The 21,537-nt window shown below is 45.8% G+C and overlaps 1 protein-coding gene across 1 annotated transcript in view; it reads left to right on the forward strand.

The window, feature by feature from the left end:
• LOC142312957 (uncharacterized) overlaps window positions 1–21,537 on the forward strand; it is a 210,455-nt gene that overhangs the window by 78,951 nt on the left and 109,967 nt on the right. The window contains 3 exon segments of the mRNA XM_075351946.1: window positions 78–201; window positions 286–383; window positions 7,204–7,294. Of these exon segments, the coding sequence (XP_075208061.1) occupies window positions 78–201; window positions 286–383; window positions 7,204–7,294 (313 nt within the window).

The following is a 21,537-nucleotide window of genomic DNA, read 5'->3' on the forward strand; positions in this document are numbered from 1 at the left end:
CACTGCTGGGAATGCTGGGACATTATACAGTAACGCTATGAAGGGATCGGGGATGACGGTATCATTGTATGTGTCAGGTTCCTATAAGGTGTCAGGACGTCACCGTCTATTTCTCCATGGAGGAGTGGGAGTATTTAGAAGGACACAAAAATCTGTACAAGGACGTCATGATGGAGGTTCCCCAGCCCCTCACATCACCAGGTAATAGACTGGACTAATATACACACGGCCTATAATTATCTGTATATAAAGAATGAATTCAGTCCCTGTATGTGTCTTCTCCAGTTCTATCCAGTAAGAGGACAACACCAGAGAGATGTCCCCATCCTCTTCTCCCACAAGACTATGAAAAAGAAGATCCCGATGTTCCACAAGATTATCAGGTAGATGGAGAGATGGTGCCATGAAATCTCCCTATGATTTGTAGACTGCTGTGAAGGTCTTGTGCTCAGTCTTATTTTATCCACTAGTATTAGGCTGTGTGCGCATGTTCCGTTTTTCCCACGTTTACGCAGCGTTTAAAACAGCAGCATAAATGCATGCGTTCTGCTTCCCCAGCAAAGTCTATGAGAAGTCAGCAAATTCCATGCGCACATTGCTTTTTTAAACGCAGCGTTTTGGATGCAAATATTTGACAAAATCGATGCGTTTTAAAAAGCAGCATGTCACTTCTTTTGTGCGTTTTGGTTACATTTTGCACCCACTGAAATGAATGAGGTGTGTCAAAACACAACCAGGAGCTTAGCACCAATAAGGCAACGAGACCCGACGGTTTTAACAGCGACTTTTATAAGGAACTGAAGGATCTGATCTCAGCGGATCTAACCTCAGTCTTCAATGCAATCCTGGGAAGAGAAGAAATCCCTAAACATGCCAAAATAGCATACATCAAATTACTTCCTAAGGCCCTGTGCGCACTTACCGGATTTTGCCGCAGATTTTCTGCGAATTTGCTGCATGTTTCGCTGCAGAAAATGTTCATAACATCGCTGCAGTGAATCACCAGCAAAACCTATGGGGAAAAAAAATCCTGTGCGCACTAGGCGGATTTTGACAGCTGCATGTTTTGCTGCAGGATTCCCGCAGCAAAAACAATTGCATGTCAATTCTTTTCCGCATGTCGCTGCGGGATTTCACTCCATTGACTCCAATGTAATCGTGAAATCCCGCAGGGAATAACGCAGGCTGCAAATCTTCTGCGGTTCACTGTGTTTTCCTGCGTTATTCCCTGCGGTATTTCGCGGTTTACCTCCGGTAATGTACATCGCTTGCCTGCGGTTTTGCAGGGAAGTGATGTCATTACAGGAAGAGGAAGCCGTGCAGAGAGTAAACACACACACAGATCACAGACACAGACATCACAGACATAGAACACAGACACATAGAACACACATAGAAAGCAAACGGAAATATAGAAAACAAAACACGTGGGCTCCGCTGTATATTTACCGTCCAGCCGAGGTAAACACACAGCGGCGGCCCGGTATTCTCAGGCTGGGGAGGGCGAGGGGCAGGGTTAATGCCCCCCACCTCACTCCCCCTCCCGCAGCCGAGAATATCAGCCGCAGCTGCCCCGGCACTGTCGCATGCATTATGCGGCACTACCGGAGTGTCCCCGGCTCTTCCTGCAGCCGTGTAGCAGTGGCAGTCAGGGTAATACAAGGAGTTAATGGCGGCGGATCACCGCCATTAACTCCAGGCTTGATCATGGCAGCGTCTATGAGACAGCTGACATGGTCAACCCGTAAGTAAAGTGAAAAAACACACCGAAAAATCCTTTATTTTAAATAAAACACAAAACAAGCCTCGTTCACCCTTTTATTAACCCCTCCCGAAACAAAGCTCCAACGTAATCCACAGCTCTGGCGTCCTGCGATGCTTACATCCAGCCGCGACTGACACAGACACTGCTGAATGCAGCCTCGCAGCGAGACAGCAGAGGTAACCACAGGGCATTTCCCACGGCCGGTAATGTGAACTCACTGCCGACCGTGAGAAATGCAGAATGTGCTCACAGGGACTCTGTCTATTCTATCTATTCTTCTATCTATCCCTCTATCTATCTATCCCTCTATCTATCCCTCTGTCTGTCTATCTATTCTTCTATCTATTCTTCTGTCTATTTCTCTATCTCAGAATGAAATGACTTTTTTTTTTTTTTCAATGTGCTTTATTGCATTGAATGCAATAAAGCACATACCAACCCGCACGCGGCAAAACCGCGGCAATACCGCGAACAATACCGCGGTAAAACCGCAGCAAACCGCGGCAAACCGCATGCGGTTTTCGGGTGCGGTTTGCCGCGGTTTTTTACCGCGGGTGCGGTAATCTTTGAATACCTGCGGAATTTTCTTGAGAAAATTCCATTTTCCAGTACGCACAGGGCCTAAGGAGACCAAAGACCTGGACGATCCCTCTAGTTACAGAACTATATCGCTCATCAATCAAGATGTAAAAATAATGTCCAAAATCATGGCTAATAGACTGGCCATGATTCTACCCAGGATAATTACAGATCAACAGGTAGGGTTTATTAAAGGGAGAAATGCTGTTACCAACATCCGGAAGACAATTCTAGTGGTAGATGCGGTTAGATTGGGGCGTCCTGAGGGAGGGGCAAGATCTGCTCTAGTTACACTCGATGCCAAAAAGGCGTTCGATAACGTAAATTGGAGTTGGCTGGACAAGGTAATGGAGGCCACAGGGATTGTGGGTAAAATGAGATTGTACATTAGGAGTCTATACGTCAACTCACATACCCTGGGCTTTCTCTCGGACGTGTTTCCTTTGATGAAGAGGACAAGACAGGGCTGTCCGTTATCTCCCCTATTATTCAATCTAGCAATCGAACCACTATCAAGAATACTACAGGGACATAATAGTTTTAAAGGGATTAAGATAGGGAGATCAGAAATAAAGACAGTGCTTTTTGCTGATGATGTTATACTGTATATGAGGGACCCTAGCTCGGATTTGCCACAGACTCTTGCCTTGATTGAAAAATTTGAATCATTCTCAGGTTTCAAGTTAAACAAAAAGAAGTGTGAGATCCTGTTCTTAAAGGGGTATCACGGGACAACAGGGAGAAATTCAAGTGATGGTTGTCTATGTATGTGGGATACTGTACCTATAGCACAACATCAATCAAATATTTGGGAGCACATATAGGAAGAACGGTGGAAACAATATACAAATTGCACTATGGTCCACTAATCAGGAAAATTATAGCTCAATTAAAGGGTAGAGGTCTACCTCTACCATTATTGGCAAGATGCCATCTGATAAAAATGATGAGTTTTCCTAGGCTTCTGTACCCCTTTCAGACAATCCCGCTACTGCTAAAACTAAATGATGTTAATAGATACAACTCAGCCTATGCGGATTTTGTGTGGAGGGGGAAGGAAACCCAGAATAAAATGGCGTACACTGATGAAGTCAGTGGAGGTGGGAGGACTTAGTTTCCCAGACGTTCGGGGGTACAACCTTGTGTGTATCATGAGACACATGATTGATTGGCTGGGAGGAACGAGTAGACACTCAGACCATGGCATGGAAAACAAGTATGCATCACCATCGGATCTGACGTCCATTCTTCATCCCCAATGTCTAGGGCTCAAGGGCACATAAGAAACTCAATTATATTCCGTGATACCATGCTAACCTGGAAATTGGTAAGAAGGAAACTGGGGCTTTCATGGAAAGTGTCTAAGTAACTAATTCCCTGGGCATTCCCAAACTTCCCTCAGGGACGAGACAATAAGTTATTTATTAGATGGAAAGAAAAGGGCATCAAGAGAATGAAAGATGTTCTGAATGTGGAAGATAGACGGTGGATGACAGGACGGGAAGTTCTCGATAAATTTGACTTCAATAGCTCACATATTATCCAGTATGAACAATTGAAGTACGGAGTAATGAGAGATCTTGGAAGAGAACTGAACAAAAGTCCGATTGATGAGCTTCTGGAATGTGATGTAGCAAATGTAAATGTCTCTCAAATATACCGAACATTTAGGGGTGTGCTTATATCTCGGGAAGCTAGTCGTACCCTAACAGCGTGGGGGAAACAATTAAAAGGACGAGAAGTGGTAGGTGATATACTGAAAGGATGGGTACAAGTGCGGAAACACGTCACCAACAAGGGATGGAGGGACACTCAATTTAGGATCTTACACAGGGCCATTGTGAGATTTAACATACCGGGAAGGGATGCACTGTGTCCTAAATGTCAAAAAGAGAAAACTGATATGCTACATGGATTATGGGAATGCAAGGAAATCCAGAGGTTCTGGAACCAAGTCAGAATATTTGTCCAGTCAAATGGTTAATATCTTGCAAACTAGAGTTAATGGTGTGGATTTTCCACTTCTTTGATGGAGGAGTTGGAGGGGGACCAAACATGCAGGACAAGAAGAAATTTGAAATAATAAATGACATAGCCATGGTAGCTAAACGGTGCATCTTAAGACACTGGATACAAAGGGAGGGCACATCTACAAAGGAGGTCATCGGCGAACTACACAACCTTCTGAGGTTGGAGAAATTAGAAGCGGAAAGGGACAAAGAGAAGATCACAGCTAGGTTTTTTGGGAGGTGGAGAATTTTTATTGAAAGTCAATCCACACAGGAAGAGATAAATAACCTTATGACACCTTTTATACACTCGGAGCGGTACCTTTTGGACGAAATCCAGGATAGTTTGGGCAAATTGAGGACTACCTAAGATGGGACTCTGGGCGGGGGGGGGGGGGGGGAAGACAAGGAATTATTAAGACATGCTATTAAAAATGGAAACATTTAAGGACGACACAGGGGCTTAATGTTTTGTATTACATGTGTCCTATTTCAACACTCTTGTTTTGGTTCAGTATGTATCATCCTAAATTGAAGAACAGTTTGGAATTTCAAGCGGGGGTATAACCCCTTTCTATGACATTATTTCAGATTAATGTTCTTCTTATGTAATTATACCTATTTTTTATGTTTTTACAAAATTGAAAAGTCAATTAAAAAAAGTTTGGAAAAAACGCAACCAAAATGCGCTTGCACTGCATTTTTGTTGCATTTTGCACACTTTTTTGACAAACAAAACGCAGGTCTTTCAACTCTCTCTCTCTCTCTCTTTGTCAATGTCGGTCAATCTCTCCCTCTGTCTGTCGGTCAGTCTCTCACTTTCTCTGTCAGTTGGTCGCTCTGTCTGTCTATCTCTCTTTCTGTCCGTCGGTCGGTCTCTCCCTCTCCTTCTCTCTATCACACTCACCGATCACCAGCGCGGCGCTGAACAGCTGTCACAAAGCTCCGGCGGCTTCTCTTTTGAAAATGCCAGCTGCTCATTATTCCATCTCGTATTTACTGCTTCCCCCACCCACCGGCGCCTATGATTGGTTGCATTCAGATGAGTCCCCACACTGAGTGACAGCTGTCTAACTGCAACCAATCACAGCCGCCGGTGGGAGGGTCTATATCGTGAAGTAAAATAAATAAATTAATTAATTAAAAAAAAAAAACGGCGTGCGGTCACCCCCAATTTCGATACCAGCCAAGGTAAAGCCACACGGCTGAAGGCTGGTATTCTCAGGAAGGGGAGCCCCACGTTATGGGGAGCCCCCCAGCCTAAAAATATCAGCCAGCAGCCGCCGGGAATTACCGCATCCATTAGATGCAACAGTCCCGGGACTCTACCCTGCTCATCCCGAATGGCCCTGGTGCAATGGCAATCGGGGTAATAAATAGTTAATGGCAGTCCATAGCTGCCACTAAGTCCTTAGTTAATCATGGCAGGCATCTCCCTGAGATACCTTACATAATTAACTTGTAAGTTAAAGAAAATAAGCCCATACACCCAAAAAATTCTTTATTTGGAATAAAAGACAAAAAAACCACCCTCTTTCACCACTTTATTAATACCCAAACACCCATCCAGGTCCAACGTAATCCACACGAGGTCCCACGACGCTTTCAGCTCTACTACATCAGAAGCTGACAGAGTGGCCACAGACCACGACCGCGCTCTGTCAGCTCCATGCAGCAACTGAAGTGAGTCGCACTGTCAGCGATGACGTCACTCAGGTTACCCGCGGCCACCACTGGATCCTCCATCTGTGACAGCAAGTTGCCCGAGTGATTGAAGTGAGCCGCACAATCAGCGGTGCCCTCACTCAGGTGATTTGCGGTCTCGGGTGGAGGACTCCAGCTGGCCGCAGGTAACCTAAGTGACTGCACCGCTGATTGCGCTGATCACTTCAGTCACTCAGGCCGCGACACAGAGACAGATCAGCGCAATGACATTGAAGTCGGATGAAGTTCATCCGAGTTCATTCTCATCATGCGGCTTTGTCTGTGTCTGCTACCAGTGGGCATGTAGCAGAGCTGAATTGCTGTGGGAGCGCAATGTCAAAAATGCATCCAAAATGCATGTCTTTTGGATGCATTTTTTTTGTCAAACACAGTTTTAAGCCAGCTTTACATGTTACGATTCTGCATACGATATCATATGCGATCGTAACCGCCCCCATCGTATGTGCGGCACGTTCAATTTTGTTGAATGTGCAGCACAAACGATTAACCCCCGTCACACATACTTACCTTCCATACGACCTCGATGTGGGCGGCGAACGTCCACTTCCTGGAGTGGGAGGGACGTTTGGCGTCACATCGACGTCACGCGGCAGCTGGCCAATAGTAGCAGAGGGGCGGAGATGAGCGGGACGTAAACATCCCGCCCACCTCCTTCCTTCCGCATTGCTGGCCGGGAGCCGCAGGACGTAGGTAAGATCTGTTCATCGTTCCCGGGGTGTCACACACTGCGATGTGTGCTACCCCGGGTACGATGAACAACCTGACGTTCAATCCATGAGGAATGAACGACGTGCGTGCGATGAACGTTTTACCGTTCATTCGCAATCGCACGGAGCTGTTACACACTACAATGTACCTTACGATGCCGGATGTGCGTCACTTGCGACGTGACCCCACCGACACATCGTAAGATATATTGTAGTGTGTACAGCGGGCTTTACAGTTGTCCAGTCTGCCAGAAGGTGCATTTTTTTCTGCACTTGACAGAACGCAGTGTGCGCACATACCCTTATAGTATTATATGTTTTATACTTGTGTAATGAGAGCGGTGGAGATGGCAGGATTAGAGCTGATCATACATGTGACTTCTCCATCTGTCTGTGACTTTTACAATATTTGTTTCAGGGTGAAGATATGACCCATATTAATACTACAGAAACATATATGAGGGGTGATGAGCGGTGTAAAGAGGAGATTCCTACAGATAACCGCCCAGGTGAGTAGTGACCACTAAATGCAGAGAAGTCACAGATTTTTCTCAGTCATCGGCTGTGGCTGCTTTATTGGTGGTGTTGCCCAGACATATAATCGTGTGATCACCAATTTGCCGCTAGATTATTCTATTCCACCCGGAATTGTTCAAATTACTTTGGGCACTGAAAGCCCCTCTTACATACAGTAGAGCTTACAACCTGGAGGATCCACTTACCTGGTAGAATTAGAAAATGCTCACCTGCCAATATCTGTAAACTTTAAATCCAAATGGCAGCGTACATAAAAAGTGCTGACAAGTTAGAAAATCACTTAAATAAAAATATTATGATGAGCCTCTAAGAGAAAGCGGAGGGTAAGGATGCAGTTTACTTCCTAAAATCCTGGCGTCATATAAGGGTTGCATTTTCCCCCGTTGTCCTGTCGTAGTCCACGTGTGCTCTTGCTCTCTCCTTCTCATAGAGCCTGTGTACGCTGTACAGGCTCCCAGGAAATGTGCTTGGAGCATGCTCACACATCAGCCCTCATCTTAAAGGGCTGGAGCGCCATTTCCCGAGAAATGCCTCTCTGCCTATGACTGAGAAGCACTGTGTGTTAACACTAGAACTACTGGACCCTCTCTCGCCCAATTTCTCTACTACCAACAGATGTTAAATTACTGGCCAAGGTGCTTGCCAATAGGATGTCCCGAGTTATCTCATCTATTATACAGACTGATCAAACAGGATTTATTCCATGTAGAGCCACATCTATGAACCTCAGAAAATGATATTTGGGGATTCAACATAGTTCTGAAAAGCCAGGGGAAAGGGCAATTTTGTCCTTGGACGCCGCTAAGGCGTTCGATAGCCTAGAATGGGGGTATTTGTGGGCTGTACTTCGGAAAATGGATTTTGGACATAGATTTATAACTTGGGTGAAGCTACTATAAGACTCACCGGTGTCAAAGGTTAGGGTTAATGGCAGGGTCTCCGAGTCTTTTCCTCTTGGAAGAGGTACTAGACAGGGGTGCCCGCTTTCGCCCTTGCTAATTGCTACTGCAGTGGAGCCATTGGCAGTGGCAATGCGAAAGTCCAGGGAGGTAGTGGGATTTAGGTGTGGAGCAGAAGATATCATTATACGCAGATGACCTACTCTTATATCTAGACAGGTTACATTCCTCAATTTTGCCGGCAGTTGATATCATTCGAGAATTTGGGCGGAGGTCTGGCCTTCGAATTAACTGGTCCAAGTCGGCTTTAATGCCGTTAGACCCCCTCCCGATGGATTTCTCGGACTTGCAGATCCCGTTCCTGTGGTCTGAGAATTTAAATATTTGGGAGTAACTGTTAGCCCAATTCCGAAGGATTTCCGGGCTCTCGATCTGAAACCCCTGTTGCAGCGGTTTAGAGCAAAGGTACATACCTGGTGCCGCTTGCCGTTATCAAATATTGGTAGATCTAACTTAATAAAAATGGTAATGATGCCACAACTATTATACCTTATACATAACTCTCCAGTGTGGATATGTAGGGAATTTTTTGCCAAAATTAATACACTATTCCGGGAACTCATCTGGAAGAAAAAACAGACTAGGATTCGATTGGAAGTGCTACAGTGGGGAAAGGAGGAAGGAGGATTGGCGGTACCAAATCCATATATATATTATATAGCCTCCCAGATGCAACATCTTAGGGGTTGGGGCAAAGAAGGAGCATATGATAACAGTGGTGATATAGTAAGAGAGGGGTCGGTATGGAAATATCCAAGCTGCCGGTTGGATATGGGACAAAGACAGATAAATGGGGCACGATATCCCTCATTAGTTATGATATTCAGGGTATGGGACAGGGGTAAGTCTCTTTTGGGCATAAATGGGCCTACGGAGTTCTGGCCACTGTGGCGGAATCCGGACTTGACAGAAATTAAAAAAATAGTGGGGTTCAGAGGATGGGAAGACAAGGGGATCCATTTAGTGTCACAAATACTAAAAAATAGTACTCTTAAGAGCTTTGAACAATTGAGAACGGAGTTTCACCTCCCGCATATCTTCTTTTAGCAATACTTACAGCTGAGACACGCACTGAACAGACAGAGGAGGACAAACCCGGTGACAGTGACACATAATCAAACATTACATATGTTACTTACATCTGAATCCTCTAAAGGTCTTATCTCGGAATTATACAAAAAATTACTACCTGCCCATTTGGAAGTGCACCCATTGATTGTTAAAAGCAAATGGGAACGTGACCGTTGACCCCTTGACAGAAGACCAGTGGTCCGACATTCTAGAACAGGTTCCTAGGCTGGCGGTCTCTGAGTGCCAAAGGCTGTCTAAAATATATCTTATCCACAGGGTATATAAAACTCCCAGTCTACTATTTGGGATGGGACTTAGATCAAATGCACAATGTGTTAGGTGTGGACAGGATGATGCCCATTTGATACATGTTATGTGGGAATGTGGACAGATTCGTGATTTCTGGAAACAAACCCTGGGACTCAGACCAAATATATCATATCACAATACAACCGTCGCCTCGTCTATGTTTGTTGAGTCTGTGGGAAGGAGAAGTGGATCCGGATTCTCCAACAGCCCTGGGAATAGCCCGTATCCTGTACCAAGCAAGAAAGCTACTAGCATATCACTGGTTAGATCCTCTACCACCAACATTACTGGAGCTTAAAACAAATTAAATAATGTTTTAAGATTAGAAAGGGGAGTTTATTTAAAAAGAAAAACATTGAGAAAGTTTTACAAAATTTGGCAGCCATGGGTGGAGTTGCAGGGCCTACCCTCCAGTGCACTGGTTCAGGATGCAATGCTGGACCAGTTACTGTTGTGCTTGCAATGAATGAAATGTGTGGGGAATAAAACTAAAACTAGTGTTTTCTGTGGCGAAGTGGATTTTAAGTATCATTGTGGGAGGGGCCGGAAGGGTTTGATTGATTGACTGCACGGAGAGAGAGAGAGGTAGGATGGTATGGAACTATGATGTGGAGCGATACGGCTGATGGAGGAGGCTTTTCTGTTAGACTGAGGCATTATTGCATAATTTAAGTTTTGTTTATCTGTGGAGCCACGCGGTTTATAGGCTCATTATCTACAATATGACTGCGATTTGAAAACCTTATTACTAGTTTTATATATATATATATATATATATATATATATATATATATATATATATATATATATATATATATATATATATACATACAGAGGAAGAACTTGATTTACATACAACATGTGCTTATTTGATGTACAGTCATATGGAAAAGTTTGGGCACCCCTATTAATGTTAACCTTTTTTCTTTATAACAATTTGGGTTTTTGCAACAGCTATTTTAGTTTCCTATATCTAATAACTGATGGACTGAGTAATATTTCTGGATTGAAATGAGGTTTATTGTACTAACAGAAAAAGTGCAATCCGCATTTAAACAAAATTTGACTGGTGCAAAAGTATGGGCACCCTTATCAATTTCTTGATTTGAACACTCCTAACTACTTTTTACTGACTTACTAAAGCACTAAATTGGTTTTGTAACCTCATTGAGCTTTGAACTTCATAGGCATGTGTATCCAATCATGAGAAAAGGTATTTAAGGTGGCCACTTGCAAGCTGTTCTCCTATTTGAATCTCGTATGAAGAGTGGCATCATGGGCTCCTCAAAACATCTCTCAAATGATCTGAAAACAAAGATTATTCAACATAGTTGTTCAGGGGAAGGTACAAAAAGTTGTCTCAGAGATTTAAACTGTCAGTTTCCACTGTGAGGAACATAGTAAGGAGATAGAAGAACACAGGTCCAGTTCTTGTTAAGCCAAGAAGTGGCAGGCCAAGAAAAATATCAGAAAGGTAGAGAAGAAGAATGGTGAGAACAGTCAATGACAATCCACAGACCACCTCCAAAGACCTGCAGCTTCATCTTGCTGCAGATGGTGTCAATGTGCATCGGTCAACAATACAGCACACGTTGCACAAGGAGAAGCTGTATGGGAGAGTAATGCGAAAGAAGCCGTTTCTGCAAGCACGCCACAAACGGAGTCGCCTGAGGTATGCAAAAGCACATTTGGACAAGCCAGTTACATTTTGGAAGAAGATCCTGTGGACTGATGAAACAAAGATTGAGTTGTTTGGTCATACAAAAAGGCGTTATGCATGGAGGCAAAAAAACACGGCATTCCAAGAAAAGCACTTGCTACCCACAGTAAAATTTGGTGGAGGTTCCATCATGCTTTGGGGCTGTGTTACCAATGCCGGCACCGGGAATCTTGTTAAAGTTGAGGGTCGCTTGGATTCAACTCAGTATCAGCAGATTCTTGACAATAATGTGCAAGAATCAGTGACGAAGTTGAAGTAACGCAGGAGATGGATATTTCAGCAAGACAATGATCCAAAACACCGCTCCAAATCTACTCAGGCATTCATGCAGAGGAACAATTACAATGTTCTGGAATGGCCATCCCAGTCCCCAGACCTGAATATCATTGATAATCTGTGGGATGATTTGAAGCTCGGCTCGGCGACCATCAAACTTAACTGAACTGGAATTGTTTTGTAAACAGGAATGGTCAAATATACCTTCATCCAGGATCCAGGAACTCATTAAAAGCTACAGGAAGCGACTAGAGGCTGTTATTTTTGCAAAAGGAGGATCTACAAAATATTAATGTCACTTTTATGTTGAGGTGCCCATACTTTTGCACCAGTCAAATTTTGTTTAAATGCGGATTGCACTTTTTCTGTTAGTACAATAAACCTCATTTCAATCCATAAATATTACTCAGTCCATCAGTTATTAGATATATGAAACTGAAATAGCTGTTCCAAAAACCCAAATTGTTATGAAGAAAAAAGGTTAACATTAATAGGGGTGCCCAAACTTTTTCATATGACTGTATCCTGTTATTAGCCATATGAGAAGTAATATATTCTCTCTGTATTGATTTCTAACTCTTTAATAAAAAAAGATCTGATTTAAAAAAGAAATGTCTCTACTTTTTTGATCAGGACTCATAGCAGCTCCAATGGGCCATCATAAATGAGTGTAACTCCAGTCTAGTGTTGCAGTTCTCCTCTTGATTATACCTTCTTGTTTGGGATGAGACTTTTTTTACTCTTTTATTTTTCAGGTTCATTCTGTATGTTATGTTTGATTGTTGTGATACTCATATGACAAAAATACTAGCCCCGACAATAGTTTAAATCGCCAAGAGCCACATCCTCTAATTACCCCAGAGATGTTTAACCACTAGCTGCTAATTTTTTTTTTTACTAATGAAGACTGATGAGTTTCTTCATTTCAGTAGATTTGTTATCGCCTATAATGACAGATTTTGACCATAGTAGTTAGTGCCCCAAATCCTCTTCTTTAACCCCTTCACCACCCAGCCTATTTTGACCTTACTGACCTCGCCATTGTGCGCAATTCTAACTAGTGTCTCTTTATGAGGTTATAACTCTGGAACGCTTCAACCGATCCTAGCGATTCTGAGATTGTTTTTTCGTGACATATTGTACTTCATGAAAGTGGTAAATTTTGCCGGATTTTTTTTTTTTTTTTTTTTAAATTTCGGAAACATGGCGAAAATTTTGAAAATTGCGCAAATTTGAAAGATATGTCACACAAAATAGTTACGAAATAACATTTCCACAAGTCTACATTACACCAGCGCTATTTTCGAAACAACATTTTTTTTCGTTAGGAAGTTAGAAGGGGTCAAAGTTGAGCAATTTCTCATTTTTCCAACCAAATTTACAAAAAACTATTTTCTTTGTCGCTCCTAATTGGGAGACCCAGACAATTGGGTGTATAGCTACTGCCTCCGGAGGCCACACAAAGTATTACACTTAAAAGTGTAAGGCCCCTCCCCTTCTGGCTATACACCCCCCCGTGGGATCACGGGCTCCTCAGTTTTATGCTTTGTGCGAAGGAGGTCAGACATGCACGCATAGCTCCACTGTTTAGTCAGCAGCAGCTGCTGACTATGTCGGATGGAAGAAAAGAGGGCCCATACGGGGGCCCCCAGCATGCTCCCTTCTCACCCCACTTGCGGTCGGCGGTGTTTGTTAAGGTTGAGGTACCCATTGCGGGTACGGAGGCTGGAGCCCACATGCTGATTCCTTCCCCATCTCCATTAGGGCTCTGGGTGAAGTGGGACTTGACCGGTCTCCGGGCACTGAGACCGTGCTCCATCCACAGCCCCTGGAGGATCTGCTGGATACGGAGCGGAGTTTCCTCAGGGACAGGACCCTGCTTCATTAAGGTACTCCGTGTATCGTGCTTACCGCACGCACACTGCAGCATTGCTGGGTGTGTTAGTGCGCCGGGGTAAACAGCGCTGCTGCGCTTGTGCCGTTACTCACTACAGCTCTGCTGAGTGAGGAGACTTAGTACGATCGGCCGATCCGGCCGCTGGGGTCAGTGTTTACTGCGTCGCGGCTGGGATTTGTGGTGCGCCGGGGACTTCCGCGCTGGCCGTGCATATATGACGGCCGCGCTAGATTACTACAGTCCCCGGCTTTTGCGGCCTAGTTCGTATCGTTCCCGCCCCCAGACCTGCCAGTCAGGAGAAGGGCGGGACGCTGTACAGACCAGCAGCGCTAAGAGCTGGAGTCTGTTTTACATACTCCAGCCCTCACACTAGGCACAGTGGGACGCAGTTTCCCGCACTTTTGTTTGTGGCACGCCCACGGTCCGCCCCTCTTCACAGGACGCCGGCAGCCATTCCTGCCTGCACGCTGAGCTGCAGAGGGGAGGCTGGGAGACCCAGACAAGGGATTCTACGACCTCACACCCGCTTTTCAGCGGGCGGTAAGCAGCCCTCAAGGGCTCTCCCCCACTTGTGCCATAGTGTACTTTGTACGCAGAGCCCTGTGGTTGAGAGAATGGAAGGCAGATTCTTCTTCCAAGAAGTGCTTAACCAGTTTGCCTTTTTCTCGTGACCGATTGTTTGGTGAGCGTTTGGATGAAATCATTAAACACTCCAAGGGTAAGGATTCAGCCTTACCGCAACCCAGACAAAACAAACCCCAACAGAGGAGGGGACAGTCTGGTTTTCGGTCCTTTCGAGGCTCAGGCAGGTCCCAATTCTACTCGTCCAAAAGGACTCAAAAGGATCAGAGGAGCTCAGATTCTTGGCGGACTCAATCACGCCCAAAAAAGCCAGCCGGAAGAACCGTTACCAAGACGGCTTCCTCATGACTTTCAGTCTCCTCTCTCCGCATCCTCGGTCGGTGGCAGGCTCTCCCGCTTTGGCGACATTTGGCTGTCACAGGTCAAAGACCGTTGGGTGAGAGACATTCTGTCTCACGGGTACAGGATAGAGTTCAGCTCTCGTCCTCCAACTCGTTTCTTCAGAACTTCTCCACCGCCCGACTGAGCCGATGCTCTGCTGCAAGCGGTGTCCGCTCTAAAGGCGGAAGGAGTGGTGACTTCCGTTCCTCTTCAGGAACAAGGCCACGGTTTTTACTCCAATTTGTTTGTGGTGCCAAAGAAAGACGGGTCGTTCCGTCCCGTCCTGGATCTAAAGCTGCTCAACAAACACGTAAAAACCAGGAGGTTCCGGATGGAATCTCTCCGCTCCATTATCGCCTCAATGTCTCAAGGAGATTTCCTAGCATCAATAGACATCAAGGATGCTTATCTCCACGTGCCGATTGCACCAGAGCATCAGCGTTTTCTACGCTTCGTTATAGGAAGCGAACACCTGCAGTTCGTAGCTCTACCTTTCGGGCTGGCGACAGCCCCTCGGGTCTTCACCACGGTCATGGCAGCAGTAGTAGCAGTCCTGCACTCGCAAGGTCACTCTGTGATCCCGTATTTAGACGATCTACTTATCAAGGCACCCTCTCAAGAGGCATGCCAACACAGCCTGAACGTGGCACTGAAGACTCTCCAGAGTTTCGGGTGGATCATCAACTTTTCAAAGTCAAATCTAACCCCGACCCAATCACTAATATATCTTGGCATGGAGTTTCATACTCTCTCAGCGATAGTGAAACTTCCACTGGACAAACAGTGCTCGCTACAGACAGGGGTGCAATCTCTCCTGCAGGGCCAGTCGCACCCCTTGAGGCGCCTCATGCACTTCCTAGGGAAGATGGTAGCAGCAATGGAAGCAGTTCCTTTTGCGCAGTTTCATCTGCGTCCATTACAATGGGACATTCTCCGCCAATGGGACGGGAAGTCGACGTCCCTCGACAGGGAGGTCTCCCTCTCTCAGGCAGCCAAGGAATCTCTCCGGTGGTGGCTTCTTCCCACCTCATTGTCAAAAGGAAAGTCGTTCCTACCCCCATCCTGGGCGGTGGTCACGACAGATGCGAGTCTATCAGGGTGGGGAGCAGTGTTTCTCCACCACAGGGCTCAAGGTACGTGGACTCGGAAAGAGTCCACCCTTCAGATCAATGTTCTGGAAATCAGAGCAGTCTATCTTGCCCTACAAGCCTTCCAACTGTGGCTGGAAGGCAAGCAGATCCGAATTCAGTCGGACAACTCCACAGCGGTGGCATACATCAACCACCAAGGGGGAACACGCAGTCGGCAAGCCTTCCAGGAAGTCCGGCGGATTCTGACGTGGGTGGAAGACACGGCATCCACCATATCCGCAGTCCACATCCCAGGCGTAGAAAACTGGGAAGCAGACTTTCTCAGTCGCCAGGGCATGGACGCAGGGGAATGGTCCCTTCACCCGGACGTGTTTCAGGAGATCTGTCGCCGCTGGGGGATGCCGGACGTCGACCTGATGGCGTCACGGCACAACAACAAAGTCCCGGTTTTCATGGCACGGTCTCACGATCACCGAGCTCTGGCGGCAGACGCCTTAGTTCAAGATTGGTCGCAGTTCCGGCTACCGTATGTGTTCCCACCTCTGGCATTGTTGCCCAGAGTGCTCCGCAAAATCAGGTCCGACTGCCGCCGCGCCATTCTCGTCGCTCCAGACTGGCCAAGGAGGTCGTGGTACCCGGATCTGTGGCACCTCACGGTAGGCCATCCGTGGGCACTACCAGACCGTCCAGACTTGCTGTCTCAAGGGCCGTTTTTCCATCTGAATTCTGCGGCCCTGAACCTGACTGTGTGGCCATTGAGTCCTGGATCCTAGCGGCCTCAGGTTTATCTCATGAAGTGGTTGCCACCATGAGACAGGCTAGGAAGCCATCCTCCGCCAAGATCTACCACAGGACGTGGAGGATATTCCTATCTTGGTGCTCTGCTCAGGGAGTTTCTCCCTGGCCTTTTGCATTGCCTACTTTTCTTTCCTTCCTGCAGTCTGGGTTGGAAAAAGGTTTGTCGCTTGGCTCCCTTAAAGGTCAAGTCTCCGCGCTATCCGTATTTTTTCAGAAACGCCTGGCGCGACTCCCTCAGGTACGCACGTTCCTGCAAGGGGTTTGTCATATCGTCCCCCCTTACAAGCGGCCGTTGGAGCCCTGGGACCTGAACAAGGTTCTAATTGCTCTCCAGAAGCCGCCTTTTGAGCCTATGAAGGAGGTTTCCCTTTCTCGTCTTTCACAGAAAGTGGCTTTTCTAGTGGCGGTCACGTCTCTTCGGAGAGTGTCCGAGCTGGCGGCGTTATCATGCAGATCTCCATTCCTGGTGTTTCACCAGGACAAGGTAGTTCTGCGTCCAATTCCAGAATTTCTTCCCAAGGTGGTATCTTCCTTTCATCTCAATCAAGATATCACTTTACCGTCTTTGTGTCCGCATCCAGTTCACCAATTTGAAAAGGGTTTGCATTTATTGGATCTGGTGAGCGCACTCAGGATCTACATTTCCCGCACGGCGTCTCTGCGCCGCTCGGATGCACTCTTTGTCCTTGTCGCTGGTCAGCGTAAAGGGTCGCAAGCTTCCAAATCCACCCTTGCGCGGTGGATCAAGGAACCAATTCTTCACACCTACCGTTCGGCTGGGCTTCCGATTCCATCAGGGCTGAAGGCCCATTCTACCAGAGCCGTGGGTGCGTCCTGGGCATTACGGCACCAGGCTACGGCTCAGCAGGTGTGCCAGGCGGCTACCTGGTCGAGTCTGCACACTTTTACCAAGCATTATCAGGTGCATACCTACGCTTCGGCGGATGCCGGCCTAGGTAGACAAGTCCTTCAGGCGGCGGTGGCTCACCTGTAGGAAAGGGCTGCCTGACGGCCCGATCACGAGGTATTCTTTTACCCACCCAGGGACTGCTTTTGGACGTCCCAATTGTCTGGGTCTCCCAATTAGGAGCGACAAAGAAGAAGGGAATTTTGTTTACTTACCGTAAATTCCTTTTCTTCTAGCTCCAATTGGGAGACCCAGCACCCGCCCTGTTTTCTTAGGAAGTTTGTTTTTTTCGGGTGCACATGTTGTTCATGTTGAACAGTTCAGTTCTCCGAGGCTGTTTCTCGGGTTGAATTTGTATTTAAAACAGTTATTGGCTTTCCTCCTTCTTGCTTTTGCACTAAAACTGAGGAGCCCGTGATCCCACGGGGGGGTGTATAGCCAGAAGGGGAGGGGCCTTACACTTTTAAGTGTAATACTTTGTGTGGCCTCCGGAGGCAGTAGCTATACACCCAATTGTCTGGGTCTCCCAATTGGAGCTAGAAGAAAAGGAATTTACGGTAAGTAAACAAAATTCCCTTCTTTTAGGGACCCCATCATATTTGAAGTGACTTTGAGAGGCCGAGGTGACAGAAAATACACACAAGTTACCCCATTCTAAAAACTGCACACCTCACACTGCTCAAAACCATATCCAGGAAGTTTATTAACTCTTTAGGTGCTTCACTGGAATCAAAGCAATGTGGAAGGAAAAAAATGAAAATGTACTTTTTTTACACAAAAATGTTATTTTAGCCATAACATTTAGCATTTTTACAAGGGTATCAGGAAAAAATGCACCATAAAATTAATTGTGCAATTAATTTGTGCAACACAGATACCTCATATGTGGTGGAAATCAATTGTTTAGGCGCACAGCAGGACTCAGAAGGGAAGGAGCGTCATTTGAATTTTTGAAAACAAAATTAGCTGGAATTGTTAGTGGATGCCATGTTGCGTTTGGAGACCCCCTGAGGTGCCTAAACAATGAAGCTCCCCCACAAGTGACCCTATTTTGGAAACTACACCCCTCATGGAATTCATCTAGATGTTTAGTGAGCACTTTGAACCCCTGGGGGCTTCACAGAAGTTTATAACAGTGAGCCATGAAAATAATAAAAAAAAATTTTTACAACAAAATTGTTACTTCATCCAGGTAGTTTTTTTTCACAAGGGAATAAGGAAAAATTGCACCATAAAATGTATTGTGCAATTTCTCCTGAGTACACAGATACCTCATATGTGGTGGAAATCAAATGTATTGGCGCACAGCAGGGCTCTGAAGGCAAGGAGCACCATTTGACTTTTCAAACGCAAAACTGCCTGGAATACTGCCATGTTGCGTTTGAAGAGCCCCTAATGTGTCTAAACAGTGGAAACACCACACATATGACCCCCCCCCCCCAAGGAACCTATCTGTGGGACATTGTGTACAGTGTGTGGGGCGTGTAAAAAAACAAAACTGTGTGTGTATGTATATGTGTGTATACATACACACACTTTTATTTTTGTATTTTTATGTGTGTGTATGTATGTATGTATATGTGTGTGTATGGGTGTGTGTATGCATGTATATGTGTGTTTGTGTGTATGTATGGGTTTGTGTGCATGTGCGTGCGTGCGTGCGTGCGTGCGGGCGTGTGCATCTGTTTTCTTTGATTTAGAAAAAAGCCTAGAAAGAAAAAGAAAATAGAAAGGAGATTCAGATTTGGTAACATAAAAAAGAAATATACTAAACGTACGTCGGGAAAAAAAAATCCAGCCCAAAATTGCACACAGATGTCGATCTGATCGATCACAGATTGGCGGCTGCAGGACGCACGGACGGATGGGGTGGAAAAAGCGACGTAGGATAACTGAGAAAAAAAATACTGACCAAACTTGCGCACGGATCGCGATCTTTCGTGTGCACCACGGATCGGCGATCAGCAGCTGCAGGACGCACGGACGGATGGGGTGGAAAAAGCGACGTGGGATAACGGAGAAAAAAAAATTATACTCACAGGACCAGAGTATTTGCAGGAGAATCACTGAACAGAGGAACTGCAGGAGTTATAGCAGGCAGAAAGATGGACGGCTTATTACAGGAGCAGGCAGTAAGAAGACAGCCCTGCAAAGACCCAGAAAGGCCCCAGCAATGGAAGCAGATGCCATCGGATGTCGTACGCAGAAGATCTCGGACGACCAGGTGGCAGCAGGCAGGGGACGTCGGAGGTGGACAGCAGAAGCTGGGGTGAGTAATCGCACCGACCGCAGGAGAAGAGAACTCGGGGGCAGATCGGCGGGCGTCTGTGGCAGATCGGCGGGCAGATTGGCGGGCTACAGCGGCAATACTTACAGTGCCAGTAAGATCAGGAAGTGGCAATCGGCAACGGTATGGTACTACAAGTACTATCAGGGAATGGGGCAGATATGTTGGGGGAGGGATCTCCAGGCCAAAACAAGCCTGGGGAGGGCGGTCACAATCAGGTCAGACCTGATTGACCAAATCTTGACATTTGTATGCTGTTCAAACAGATAAATACCACATAAAATAGTTAATAAATAAATTTGCTGTATTTCTTCTTTAGGTCGGCAGCATTTTTTCTAACATCCCCTTTTATTTTTCTAACATTTTTTTTTTAGGAGGATAGAAGGCTTACAATTTTAGCAACAAGTGTTTAAATATTTCATTACATTTACAAAACCTATTTTTCAGTAACAAATCACTTTTGAAATTGCTTTGAGGAGCCTAGATTTTAGAAAATTGCACTGTTCATAGTATTAAAAACTACATTCAGGAAACAAAACAAAGTGGAATGCAAAAATGATTATTTTTTTCACTAAAATGTAGATGTAGCCCCATTTCTTTCATTTTCATAAAGGGTAATAGAAAACAAATATAGCTTACAAATTGTTTTCCAACTTTTTCTGAATCTGACAATCAATGCCCGATATACGGTTGTACAATACTCTCTGGGCACATGGCCTGGCTCAGAAAGGTAGCGCACCATTTACAGTAGGTATTGGAACAGAGAATTTGCTATAATTGTTTCCATTCATAATGTAATGAGTGCACTGTTTATGGTAACCTGGTAGCACAAAAGATGGCTATCATGAACAGGCTGGTAACTTATCTACTCTGCCTTCCAGCACTTCAGGGATTACCTTAAATAAATAAATAAATCTTTATTTTTATATAGCGCTAACATATTCCGCAGCGCTTCACATACATCAGGAACGCTGTCCCCATTAGGGCTCAAAATCAAAATTCCCTATCTGTATGTCTTTGGAGTGTGGGAGGAAACCGGAGTACCCGGAGGAAACCCACACAAACACGGGGAGAACACAAACTCCTTGCAGATGTTGTCCTTGGTGGGATTCGAACCCAGGACCCCAGCGCTGCAAGGCTGCAGTGCTAACCACTGAGTCACCGTGTCGCCAAGACTTCAGGGATTACCTTGCCCTTCACCCTTTAGCCCCTATACATGAATCTGGACTTAAAGAAGGACCACTATACTGAGGCATACAGAGTTAATTGTTCTTTGGTGGTGCAAAATGGCAGACTATTCAGGTAGTTGGGTCAGAACATGGAGAACAAAGAAAATACAAAATCAGGAGACGAAAGAGTAGTCCGTAAATAGGTTGGGGTCACAACAGGAAACATCCGCAAGCCGGGAGCTGAGCATAGAGGACTGTACCAGAGGAGAATAAAGCTACAAGAGAAAACACCCATACTGCCAGACTGAATGACGTTACTGGTCCCAGGTACCCTAATTTTTGTGGCTGGTCAGAGCCCACACTGTCCATGTCTTCTGTTTTCAATGTCTCTACCAGCATCGTAGAAAATAGGTGTGCAGGTGACAAAAGTTGACATCACAGGAGCAGATCCTAGAGAAGATGTGACATTCCATTTGCTGAATGTGACAGAATGGTAGAAAACCAAAATGTTACAGACGCCGATGGGAGGTGAGTGTCCAGGAGTGGACCCACTGGGCCGTACACTGGACTCCCTTGAAGGAGCAACCAGTAGCAAACCCCTAAACACAGGATCTCTGGCACAGCAACAGGGGGCCTAAATGCACGACTGCTAGGAACCAGTGGTGATCGGCTCTTACGGACTGGTATAGTCTCTCAGTGTCTGGTGCTTGTGTGCTGGAATGTGGCAGCACAAAGGTGGTGGCTCAGACGTGGCAGCACGGAAGTGGT

Source organism: Anomaloglossus baeobatrachus, chromosome 5 (assembly GCF_048569485.1).
Source record: "Anomaloglossus baeobatrachus isolate aAnoBae1 chromosome 5, aAnoBae1.hap1, whole genome shotgun sequence".
Classification (NCBI taxonomy): domain Eukaryota; kingdom Metazoa; phylum Chordata; class Amphibia; order Anura; family Aromobatidae; genus Anomaloglossus; species Anomaloglossus baeobatrachus.